Source organism: Monodon monoceros, unplaced genomic scaffold, assembly GCF_005190385.1.
Source record: "Monodon monoceros isolate NGI ecotype Baffin Bay Population unplaced genomic scaffold, NGI_Narwhal_1 Super_Scaffold_19, whole genome shotgun sequence".
Taxonomy (NCBI): domain Eukaryota; kingdom Metazoa; phylum Chordata; class Mammalia; order Artiodactyla; family Monodontidae; genus Monodon; species Monodon monoceros.
Window position 1 is genome coordinate 77,277,299 of NW_021703775.1, and position 12,709 is coordinate 77,290,007.

Here is a 12,709-nt window from a genome sequence, read left to right on the forward strand (position 1 = left end):
TTTATAACAAAGTGAATCAGCTATGCGTATATATATATCCCCATATCTCCTCCCTCTTGCGTCTCCCTCCCACCCTCCCTATCCCACCCCTCTAGGTGGTCACAAAGCACCGAGCTGATCTCCCTGTGCTATGCGCTGCTTCCCACTAGCTATCTATTTTACATTTGGTAGTGTCTATATGTCCATGCCACTTCTCCCCTGTATGTTGAGCAGAGTTGTTTAGTAATTTAGTAGCTATTTTCTGTTTGTCTACAATGTGCTAGACATTGTATTAGGTGCTAGGGATACAGAGATTTAAAAAGCACAGTTTCTACCCGGAAGGATCACATTGTTTAGTCAGGGAAACGTACAGGTAACCAGCCGATTTTAACACAGTGTAATGCTTTCTTTGATACAGGTAAGCTTTAAAAGGAACACGTAGCAGGAGATGATGTTAGGGACGGCATCTCAAAGGAGTGAACCCTGAGCTGATTCTGGAAGGGCAGACAAAGGCAGGCTTGAGAAAGGATGACAGTTTTTTCTCAGATACCTTAAGACTGGTTTTTATATCTTCTTAAAGGACTGTAAGAACTAGCCAGCCAGCCAGCCAACCAAGAGAAGATGTAACAGAGACTGCGCGTGCCCTGCAAAGCCTAGCATGTTCCTATCTGGCCCTTCCCACCCCTGCTCCGTCTAAAGTGCTCACTAGTGGTTATACATAGGTCATAAGCCTTCCTACTTCTGCAACTCTGCTTTTGCTATTCTGTCTTTTTGAAATGTTGTCATTCATCCGTTCATTCCTTTATACCTTCAACAAATGTGTTATGTATGAGCCACCATTCTGAGTTCTGGGAAGATAGCAGTGACAGTCAGACCGTAAGCAAATAGAAACACAGCATGCCAGTTGTGAAGAAAAAATAACGCAGGGTAAGGAGAACGAGGCCAAGTGAGGACGGAGGATGTGGCAGCTCTTACTCAGTAGTCAGGGAAGCCTTGGATAAGGCGATGTTTGTGCCGAGTCCTGAGGGAAGCACAGGAATGAGCCATGAGGATACACTGGGAGGAGGACATTTCAGGCAGAGGGACCAACAAGTGGAAAGGCTCTGCGGGCCTGCAGGGAGGTGAGTGTCTTAGGAGTGGGCTGAGAGCGGGAGAGAGGCGGGATACAGGCTTAGAGAGGTGGGGTGAGGTGAAGGGCCAATCATATAGGGCCTAGTAGGGCTTTGAAGCCTTGGTTTTGTTCATGCTCTGTCAGAGCCTGTGACGAGGCAGACATGACCAAGTGGCATCTGTGTGACGCGCAGTGAAGGGGAAGCCCTGTCTTGGTAACCATGGGCTCTGAATTCCGACTTTTACTCTTCTCACTCTCATAATGAACCCAAACATACCACCCAGCCTCCCTGGGGCTTGGTCTTTCCATCCACATAATGGGGCGTAGGGAGGTCTGCTGAACTAAACACAAGTTCTAGTATCTTGTATTTCTCAGTCACATAAAGGAGTTCGCAGTTTATTAGGGGAAGAGATAGTAATGTAACTAATACTTGGCAGTCAGTGGTAGCTTCTGATTTTGTTTCATGTCATGGGTGCTGGGAGGCAGCCATCACGTAAGGAGTGGGGGCCACAGAACTTGTTTGGAAGCTGCATTTGCAAAGCAAATACTTACAATTCAGTGAAAGCAGTGCTTTCCTAAAGATCCTTTTACCAATATGTATATGGGATTAAGAAAATGCCATCTCTCATAAAACATTAATCTTATGTGGAATGACTTGGAGGGAGCTGATGGGAAATGGAGAGTGGGGGAGGTTTGCCATGTGTTGATTGGTGTGGTCGCTGGTGCTGTGTATTGATGCCTGTGCCTAGTTTTCAGAATACCCAGAGACGGACCGTGACTGATTTTAAGAAGTAATAGGAAAGATAACAGTTTGTCCTAGGACTCTTTATCTGTTATTGTTGTTGTTGTTTTTAAATCAACACAAAGCCCTTTTAAGGCTCTAGTACACGTCTGCTAGAGTAGTTGACAAGAGACTGAATTCCAGGGTCCAGAGCAGCACAAATCAGCAGGGCCTGAAAAGGCCCCAGAATGGCTCAGAGGTACGTGGTGCCTCCATCAAAACGGGTTAAGCTTAAACTTAAGTTTGCATTCTTGAGGCCAAGTGAACTTAACATATTAAATATTAGAAAAATATAACCCTTACATACCTATCACAGTGGCCGTCACATATCAGAATTCAGTAAGCAGTTGGTGAGTAAATGAGTGAATACAACATTATTATAGAAAATTTGGAAAATTGAGAAGAACAGAATTGCTCGTGATCCCAACACTTTAACATAATGGTCACCAATAGAGAGAGAGAGAGAGAGAGAGAGAGAGAGTGTGTGTGTATTCAGCCACATGCACAGGTATAGTTCAGATTTTAATGTAAGCATGGTATAAATAGTTTTATGATTTCTGATTCCTAAAATTGAACATTTTATGATAACCATTTTCCAAACGGCTGTACTGTTTTTATAATTCTAATTTTAACGGCTGCATAATGTTTTATCTAGTAATTTATCATGAGCTGGTTACCATATCTCATATCATCAGGCAATTAGATTGCTTTTGAAGTTTTATTTTTATGTTCTTATTCCAGTTAAAATCTTCATTCCTGTACTGTTTTCTTCTTTTGAATTATTTCCTTATAGTAAATGATCAGAACTGGTTGTAGAATTGACTCCTCATTTTTTCACTGTAACCAGTAATCTATTTGACTTTTAGTTTCATCAAGACACCACCTGCTTTGGGGTATTAGCATTTAAAAAACTGTATTTGCTCATGTAATAGTGCAAGTGGTACCTCCCTATTTTTGTTTTATTCATGGAAGAAAAACCAGTCTAGCAGAAGTCCTATTCACTAAAGTTGTACGTATTAAAATTTTACTTTTGTTCTCTCTACCACATTAATATCTTTTAAATATGCCATGTGTAATAATGTAGGGTGATTTATCTCACTTTTGTTCAATTCCTGTTTTTCTTGTTTGTTTGTTTGTTAAAGCTATCTGTGGAAGCACGTAAAGAAATGACTGGAAAGGCTATTAAGACAGTCAAACATTTTATTGAGAAGCCAAGGAAAAGAAATTCAGAAGACATTCAAGAGACTAGTGATTCGAAGATGACCTACGCAGATGCCTTGAGTCATCTGGAGACGTCACTGGCTCACCTGGAAACCCTCAACCACAGCTTCATCGTTTCTCTGAAGAATAGTGAGCAGGTAATGAAATTCACACTTCTGTGTGCTCACTCACTCAGATAATACCAGTGTATTCTTTCATTTATCCTTTAAAGCTATATTCGTAGTTTTGATAGGGTTTTCAATCTTGCAGATTTTTTTTTAATAACCTTTTTTTTTATTGAGGTATAGTTAATTTACAATGTTGGGTTAGTTTCAGGTGTACAGCAAAGTGATTCAGTTTTATTTAGATATAAATATATATATATATATATATATATATATATACACACACACTCACACACGTGTGTGTGTGTGTGCGCATGTATCCTTTTTTCAGATTCTTTTCCATTATAGGTTATTATAGGACACTGAATATAGTTGCCTGTGCTATATAGTAGGTCCTTGTTATTGATCTGTTTTACACATAGTAGTGTGTATATGTTAAGCTTAAACTCCTAATTTATTCCCCCCACCTCCAAATCTTACAGATAATGGTCTTAAATCTTTATCCTTTAACCTCGTCATTATCTCTTGATTGTCAATTCAGTTTTCGCTTCTTTAAAAAGGATTTTAGGCCACTTAACACAATTGATAACTTGGGGAGGAAGGACGTGAGGAGGTGAGAGGGGTGGGAGAAGGGGGCCCAGGATGGGTGCCTGGGGTGAGAAAGTGGTTGCTAAAGCTGAGAAATGATGAAGACTGTGGTTCTCAAGCTCTCCTTCTAGCTGGTAGATGTTTTGCTGTCCAATTGAATAGTGATATATTTTTTTCCCCCTAATCTTCAGAAAAATTCAGAAATAGCCATCCATGCCTGCTTCAACAGTTTTTTTTTAAAAAATTATATGTACTCATCCTGTTTTTATGTTGCATTTTCCAGTGTAACTTCATTATTGATATGATTTTTTTGGTTAATAAAGTTGTTCCTAGTTGGTTTCTTGTTGAGACCCTGATGGTGTCTCAGAAAGCACCCCATGAGAGTCAGGAGCCCCTGCCATGATGAGGTTTGGGGACCAGGGTGTTGGGACTACATGAGGAAACCCTCTGTAGCCTTTGGAGCTTTTCTTCTGTATTGTCACAGTCATGGAAATTTTAATATTCTTTTCCATAACTTAAAAGTTGACAAATCAATAAGTAAATGATCTTCATCTAGGTGAAAACAGCGTTTAGGTATATAAAAAAAAATTCCGTTTGCCCTTTAATGCTATGGTGAATGAACCTGTAAGTGGCCACTAACCTCCTCTTTTATTTTTCTTAAACCTTACAAGTTTATTGAATTGTATTCTTGGTTTGTAAAAAATATTTCTGACCAGAAAGATCAGTCAGTGGAGAGGAGTCCAGATAATGAACAAATGGGAGACTTCAAAATATGTATGAGACACAGAAATGTAAGCCCCTCATGCAAAAGATAAGGGGAAGAATTCAAAAGTCTGATAACACTTTTATTTCATTCTGTGCTTTACAGCGCCTGTTAGGCTATCTAATGAATAATATTAAATAATGGTATGAGCAATATAGAAGCCTTTGCAGGGAGCAGATTGGCTTTACCAATCTTGATTTTATCCTGTTGATACTTACAGTTCTATGATCAATAATTATAAGAACTAGGGTAAAATTTGGATCTTCAGGTAAAAGTGATTTATACTTACTAGTATAAAACTTTTAAAATTTGTATTCATTTTTCTAATCAAGTATCCTATATTCATATCTGGAGAATTGTCATTACTCTCCTTGGAATAAGTATTGTCTTTCAGTGGCTAGAGTAGTGTATATGGGGCCAAGGGGGTTATTAACAAAATCAGCCACTTGCTTCAGCTAGATTTAAAGGTACCAAATAGCTACTTGCAAATGTTAGACCGTGGATGGTCTGTAATAGGAGCCTCTTCTGATTCCTAAATTGAACATTATATGATTTTGTTAAGGCGCCTTTCAGAGCAAATGCTGGAAGTAACTTCAACTTCATATATTTGTCCCTTTTAAGTTCAGGCCTTGATTTTAACCTCTTTATGTATACTGCGTGCAAGACCATCTTATGTACTCAAGAAGGTTAGTGCCATTTCAATTACAGGCCATTGGGGCCTCAGTTTCCGCTTGTCTCAGTAGGGATACTAGTAACTGCCCTGCCTAACTCACAGTCTTTTTCTTTTTTAATAGAAAGTTTAGAAAACAATGGGGAGAATAGTGACATGAAATCTCATGTGCCCAACTCCCAGCTTCCACAGTTATCAAAATGTGACCAATCTTATTTCACCCCTACCCCTACCTACCCTTACTACGCTCCTGTGGATCATTTTAAAGAAAAACCCAGTCATCTTTTCATTTTATCCACAAATCCTTCCATGTCTATTTCTAAAAGATATGTTTAAACTTAAGCACTACAGCATTACCAGTAAAAAAGGTAATAGTAATTCTTCAGTACCATCAAATTTCCAGTTAATGTTTAGATTTCCACATGGTTGTTTTGAAAGACAAAGCAGTTATACTGAGAATTACTTGTGGAAGCTGGAAGGTGTTATGAACATCAAGTGGCCACATTTGGTGCTGAACAACGGTAGCCGGTGTCCTGTTAAGTTACCTGTCGTCGTGTTAGTTTGTACAGTGTTATCAAAGAGGGGCCGGCAGTGTGGAGTGGGAGAGTGCAGTGGGGAAAGTAGAATCTCGGCTTCTAATCCTAAGATCCATTAATGGCTGGTTGTGCGACTTTGGACACGTTACTTAACATCTTTGGTCTTCTATTTCCCTTTTGGTAAAGTGGAGCTGATTAAAAAACTTGTGGGATAATGATAACCATTAAATCAGATGACATATGTACAATACCTGGGTTTACATAGTTGATGCTTAATAGATTATAACTATCATGTGGTTATAGCACAATAATAATAATAGAGAAATTTGCCCTTAATGAGCATTACTTTGTGCCTAACATTGTGCTAAAGGACTGATTTTTTTTTTTTTTTTTTTTGCGGTACGTGGCCCTCTCATTGCTGTGGCCTCTCCCGTTGCGGAACACAGGCTCCGGACGCGCAGGCTCAGCAGCCATGGCTCACGGGCCCAGCCGCTCTGCAGCATGTGGGATCCTCCCAGACCGGGTCATGAACCCACGTCCCCTGCATCGGCAGGCGGGCTCTCAGCCACTGTGCCACCAGGGAAGCCCAAGGACTGATTTTTATATTATTGAATGTTTATGACATCCTCTGTTCATAAGAAGTGATTGTCCTCATCCTCGTTTTATAGATACTGGAAAGTTGAGATCACAATGGCTTACTAATTAAAGCGAGGATTGCACTCAAGCCTGGGTGGCCCTGGAGACCAAGCTCTTAACAACCCCTGCGTATTCCTCCATGTGGTGTTTGTGGTCATAGCGTATTTGGTTTGAGAGCTTCTAAGTATATTTCACTCTGTCCATGTAGACATGTAATTCCTAGTTGATATTTACATGTTGAATTCCCTATGTTTGCAGGAAACACTGCAGAAATATAGTTACCTCTATGATCTGTCTCGGTCAGAAAAAGGAAAAGTTCAGGATCAAGCCGTGGCCATGTGTTTAGACGGTCAGCCTCTAAGAATGATTCAACAGCTGCTAGAGGTGGCCGTTGGCCCTCTTGACATCTCCCCTAAGGATATAGTACACGGTGCGATAACGAAAATCATCTCTGCGTTGAGGTAAGCTATAAAACAGTCATTGAGGAGAACCTGAGCTGATACTTTGCCAATAATGTGCTTGTTTCACGGTTGTTAGAAAGGTAAAATACTATCATGTATGTAGGAGCATTTTATAAAGTATGATGTACTTCATAAAAAGTGAGAGATTATCATTAGACTTCTCAGTCTCATGTCTTAAAATATCTTGTGAATGGAGAACCATGGCAGTGTTCTGTCATTGGTCCTGTGTGTAACATGTCAAGAAGCTAGCTAACTTCTGGGTAGACCCTCTCTCGCACCCAGATAATTCTTGAAATAAGGGAAAGGCCAAAAGGGCATGTGAAGCAGGTCGCTAAGCGTCAGACTGTGATGTGACTTCAGCGTGGATTTTCAGAGCTTGTCTCTTCTAATTCCCCTTCTTTGTGGCAGTGGGAAACCAGTTCCCAGAAGTTTCTTTTGAAGTACACAAGGCAAGCTTAATCATATGCTGAAGATGCTGGACATGTGTTAAGTATCTTAGGACATTATTTACCTGCAATTAATGGCATAAAACTGACAGTTGAGAAATTCTAGCTTTCTGTCGATAGGCTGGTATCCTTGTAGGAATACATCCAAGGGAATTAGGAAAAAGGGAAAGTTGAGCTTAGAAAATAATGAGGCATCAAGTGCTTTCTGTGAATAATGCAATTAGCCTAAAAGATTTAGTTGTGTTTAAATTATTCTTCTTTTAAGCATTCTTTGTAATTCTGTGTTGCTCTTGAGGAACTTTTTGATTAAATGCGTGTCAATTTTCAGCAGCTGAGCTGAAATCAAATGAGGCTTCGTCAGTTTAATTACCCAGCTTCATCCGGTTTTCACCTTAATGCTCTGAGGTATCTGGTAATTTTATATACAGGGAGAGAAATGAAATAGTGTAACACTTTTTAGAAATCGCAAATATGAAATGAATAAAGCTTTATTCTATTACGAGCTTATTATGTTTTGGTGGTGGTTGTGATTATAAGAGCCACTTTCCTCTTTCAAATGATGACAGATAATTGTTTACCATGTTTTATACCTTTTTGATTCAGTTATCTTTGATTATTTCTTAAATCAAGGCTTAGATGAAGCTCACAAAAATAAAAATTTGAAAAATTACTGTTTTGAATATAATTTAGTTTATTTTTCAAAAATTGTACATTTTCATATAATTAAAATATGATATATTTTTACGCTTATAAAATTCTGACATAAATTATACTCCTTTCTTTTTCCCTGTGCCCAGTTCTACTACTGAAGATTTTGTTCTGATCTAATAAATGGTAGACATTGTACAGGAGACATTCAATAAAAATGAGTTAAATCTTTCAGTAGTGGGGGGAAGGGGAACTTCAGTTCACCTACCTCTTTTTCAAAGGAAAACAAATTGCTATTGACTATGTCCATAACATTTACGTTTTAGAAAGTTAGTGAAATTTAGTAGGCATAAAATGACAAAGGGATGAACATACAGCAGCAGTTGGTTTAAATCATATAACAAACTATTCAAAAACTCATCTAAAACTTCTCTTTCCTCTGTTACATTTTCAGAATTCAGTAGAGTTCCAGACATATGCATTTGTAGAATGGGCATAATAGGGCCTGTCTCATGGGCTGTTGAGATTATTAAATGTCAGGATGTATGTGAAGCACTTAGCAGTGCCTGCTACCTAGTAAGTACCATGTAAATATTAGTGTTTTGAAAAAAAGGCCAACTAGAGAATTTAGATTATTATATACTTAATGCTTAAAATAGCTCTTATTTTTAATGCCCATTGAGTATATCTTTGAATTTTTGGATGACAGAATGCAAGTAGATTTTCTTACTCTGTCTTTTTCCTTCTTTTTTTCCCCTTTTCCTCTACTGTCTTGGTAGGAAAACAAGCCTGTATTAGACTGTGAGCTCTTTAAGGGCAGAGGTTTCATCTCCACATCCTTAGCACACAGTATAGGACTTGGTACCCTTGTGGGCTGCACATACCACGAACGGCTATGAGCTGGCGGTATATGCTGTGCCGAGATCCAGCTGGATTCATCCGAGTGTAAATGTCCACTTGTTTTTGAGGCTTGAGCCATCCTATTCTGATTCCGTTCCTCTCTCTGTCTCTCCCTTCGCAGTGGAGGCAGTGCTGACCTCGGGGGGCCGGCGGACCCTCTCCGCGTCCTGGAAGGGGTTATTGCAGCCGTCCACGCCAGTGTCGACAAAGGGTAAGGCTGGAGCAGTTTGTGGGTCTCACTGAATGGCGTTCCTCGGAGTCCTAGGATTACTTTTAATATCCATGTTTATGAAGCTTCCGTGACTAAGCATCTTTTCTAGGCGGTTCTGAAGGAAGAGCTGAGGAATTTCTGGAGATGCGTTTTCCCAGCTGTACTCTTAGCCCATCAGCTCCAACAGGACCCTCTCCTTCTCTCCTGGGCCTTGCTGGCCTCAGAGAGTGTGGTCTCTTCCCACCTCCTTCTGAGGGTGGCCAGGGAGAGGAACCTGCTCTGCTTCTTAGGAGAGCAGGGGTTTACATCTCCAGGAGGTTAACTGTACTGATTAAGTATGGAAACTCCTAGAGTGTATATGTTATTTTTTAAAACCTTTATATATGTTAAATCTGTGTTGTCTGAGGACTATGTAGAGGCTTTATAAGTCTAGGAATGTGTGTGTCTCCAAACCATTTTAAGAAAGAACCTTTCATTCAGGTGCACTGGTAGTAGTAATAGGAATAACAACAACAGCAGAATGACAGTTATGTATTTCCCAGAGTTGACAAAGATCTTTCCTATGTCTGATATCCATGGCAGCCCTGTAAGGCCTCAACCCAATTTTCTTTGATACAATAATAATGAAGCGTATTTGAGAAACCCCCTCATAGTTCATTCAGTAAAATATTGTTTTTATTTGCCTATTGCCTTCCAGTTATTGTTCAGGTACAGATACATTTTTACACGATTTCGATCAAAATGTATGAACACTTCTCTCTTCTGTTTTAGTTACTTGCTATTGGAACTCTTTCCATTGATCTTTGTAGATTTAGTGGTTATGATTTTTGACGCCTGCATATGTGGTTGCCATTCTCAGATGAGGAGAGAAAGTCTGGGAGAGAGGAGTTGACTTGCCCAGAGTCAGAGGCCTAGGAAATAGAGCCAGGAGTCCGGTCTGTCCCTGCGTCATAATTTAGGGCTCAGATACCTTTATAGAATGTCTCCACGCATCGCTTTGGGCCCGCGGTTTGAGTGAAAGAACATAGGATAAGCCATATGGCTGGGTCTGGCAAACATGGCCAGCAGGGCCCTCGACTTACTGTGCCTTTTACTTTGCACGTTTTCTCCAAACTCCCTCGCTTGTGGGTCTTTAAATGGTGAGGAAGCCACAGCTGTGGCTAACATGGGCTTCTTATTCTAAAAAGAAATGTCACCGTTCTGCACGTTTAGTGTGTGTCATGTTCCGTGCTCGGTCACGAACAGCTAGTTCTGGGTAGGAGGAGCTCAGAGTCTTACAGGGGAGACCAGCTTGCCTGGGCTCCCAGTTACCACGCAATAGAGTGGTCAGCGCTGTGCAGAAAGCAAGGTGGAGGGAGTGGCTTATTTTGCCTGGGGAAGTTAGGGCACGATCCACACAGGGCGGCATTGGAGCTGGTCTGTGACATCTGAGTCTGCGAGAAGGAGGAGGTGTGGTCCAGGCAGGGACACTGCTTCAACAGGGCAGGTGCAGCAGATAGCAGGGTGGGCAGAGATGCTGCGTGGGAAACCCTCAGCCACTCTCTAGAGGGTCCATTGAGCGGCTGCTGTTCCAGTCACAGCCCATCAGTCAGTTCTCAGCTCACCGCTCCCCTGTGAGCTGTCGCACAGTGGCTGTCAGGTACCCGGACCTGGATCCGGGCCCACGTGATGAGAGGGATCTTCACAGGCACTGCTTTAAGCCCCTCCCAGTGGGGTCTCTCAGTCTCGTCCCACTGGGAACATCTCAAAAAATTAGAAGGCAGTGTTTTTCTTAGTGAATTTCCAGCCAGATATACAGAAGAATCCAACTTGGGTCACTTGAATACAGACTTTTCTTAAGCTTCAATTTCCAAAGAGGAAGACATTGGGGAATGGAGAATCAGAACAAGATCTTACTTTTCATCCCAGAGACACAGAATAACAAAGGCTCCTTAACAACAACAAAAAACTTAAGTGAACTTTTTTTTTTCGCTTACAAAAGAAAAAGAGGAAGACAGACAAAGTCATAACTTTTATTCCTGGCAAGTGTTCTGTGAATGTGGACAGTTAAACCTGACACCCTTGGCTTCAGTTCTCCTCCCTGAGAGCGTGTCCACCAGAGTCACAGGGGGGAGTCGCTCTGTCTTTTCTAGGTAGTTCCCGGGGAGCGGGGTCTTCAGAGTGACATGGGGATTTAAACTCTTTTAAAGTAATGCTCCAGGATTGGCAGATACAAACTATTATATGTAAAATAGGTAAACAACAAGGTCCTACTGTATAGCACAGGGAACTATATTCAATACCCTGTGATAAATCATAATGAAAAAGAATCTGAAAAACAACATATGACCGTATGTATAACTGAATCACTTTGCTGTACACCTGAAACCAACACAACATTGTAAATCAACTATACTTCAATTAAAAAAATCAAATAAATAAAGATAGAGTAATGCTCTTGGGTCACTTGCTCGTTACTTGGTCTGACATGACTGACTAACCCTCTAGGAGGCCACGCCAGGCGTGTGTGCCCCTAACCCTCCCTCGGTCCCAGCCCTGTAATGTGAACACGCATTGCCCACTATGGCATCTGTTTAAACGGCAAATCATCTCTCTTCATATACATTGTCAGCTGTCACAAACGCACACGCACGTGCGCACACACACACACACACAAATATGCATGTGCTCTTAGGTGAGGCATACACCATCCCATAATATTCTTGGCAGAGAGATTGAAAAGTCAGAATTATGGTGTGTGTATTAATGGGTACCACCAAGAGTTCAGTTTTGTGTTTAATTTTTAGACAGTTTATGCCTTCATCAGCATGTCCTCCTTTGACTTTTTATATTGGTACAGATACCATCTACCTTTTAATTGCAGCTCCCGCCTCTCCCGTGAAAGCCCCCTTTCCCTTTTCTTCTATCTGTGCTAAGGGTAAACGACGTAAAACCACAGCACCCGGGCAGGTACCAGTGGAGCCAGCAGCCACCTGTCCAGGCAGACTTCCTTTTAAATTTAGCCACATTCTTGCTTCTAGATATCAGGGTTAAGTCTTCTAGGGATTTGAAATAGTGTCAAAAACCTTTTTTTAAAAAAAAAATCTTTATAGAGTATAATTGCTTTACAATGTTGTGTTACCTTCTGCTGTATAACAAAGTGAATCAGCTATACATAAACATATATCCCCATATCCCCTCTGTCTTGTGTCTCCCTCTCACCCTCCCTATCCCACCCCTCTAGGTGGTCACAAAGCACTGAGCTGATCTCCCTGTGCTATGCGGCTGCTTCCCACTAACTATCTATTTTATATTTGCTAGTGTGTATATGTCCATGCCACTGTCTCACTTTGTCCCAGCTTACCCTTCCCCCTCCCCGTGTCCTCAAGTCCATTCTCTACATCTGCATCTTTATTCCTGTCCTGCCCCTAGGTCGATCAGAACCTTTTGGTTTTTTTTTTAGATTCCATATATATGTGTTAGCATACAGTATTTGTTTTTCTTTTTCTGACTTACTTCACTCTGTATGACAGACTCTAAGTCCCTCCACCTCACTACAAATAACTCAAATTCATTTCTTTTTATGGCTGAGTAATATTCCATTTGTATATATGTGCCACATCTTCTTTATCCATTCATCTGTCGATGGACACTTAGGTTGCTTCCATGTCCTGG

The 12,709-nt window shown here is 40.8% G+C and overlaps 1 protein-coding gene across 5 annotated transcripts in view; it reads left to right on the top strand.

Moving 5' to 3' along the window:
• The window catches only part of NBAS (neuroblastoma amplified sequence), a 339,068-nt gene that overhangs the window by 263,236 nt on the left and 63,123 nt on the right, over nt 1-12,709 (top strand). For all 5 annotated transcript variants that reach the window (XM_029231716.1, XM_029231717.1, XM_029231719.1 and 2 more), the window contains 3 exons: nt 3,014-3,229; nt 6,648-6,850; nt 8,966-9,055. In XM_029231716.1, the coding sequence (XP_029087549.1) occupies nt 3,014-3,229; nt 6,648-6,850; nt 8,966-9,055 (509 nt within the window). The remainder of the gene's footprint in view (nt 1-3,013; nt 3,230-6,647; nt 6,851-8,965; nt 9,056-12,709) is intronic.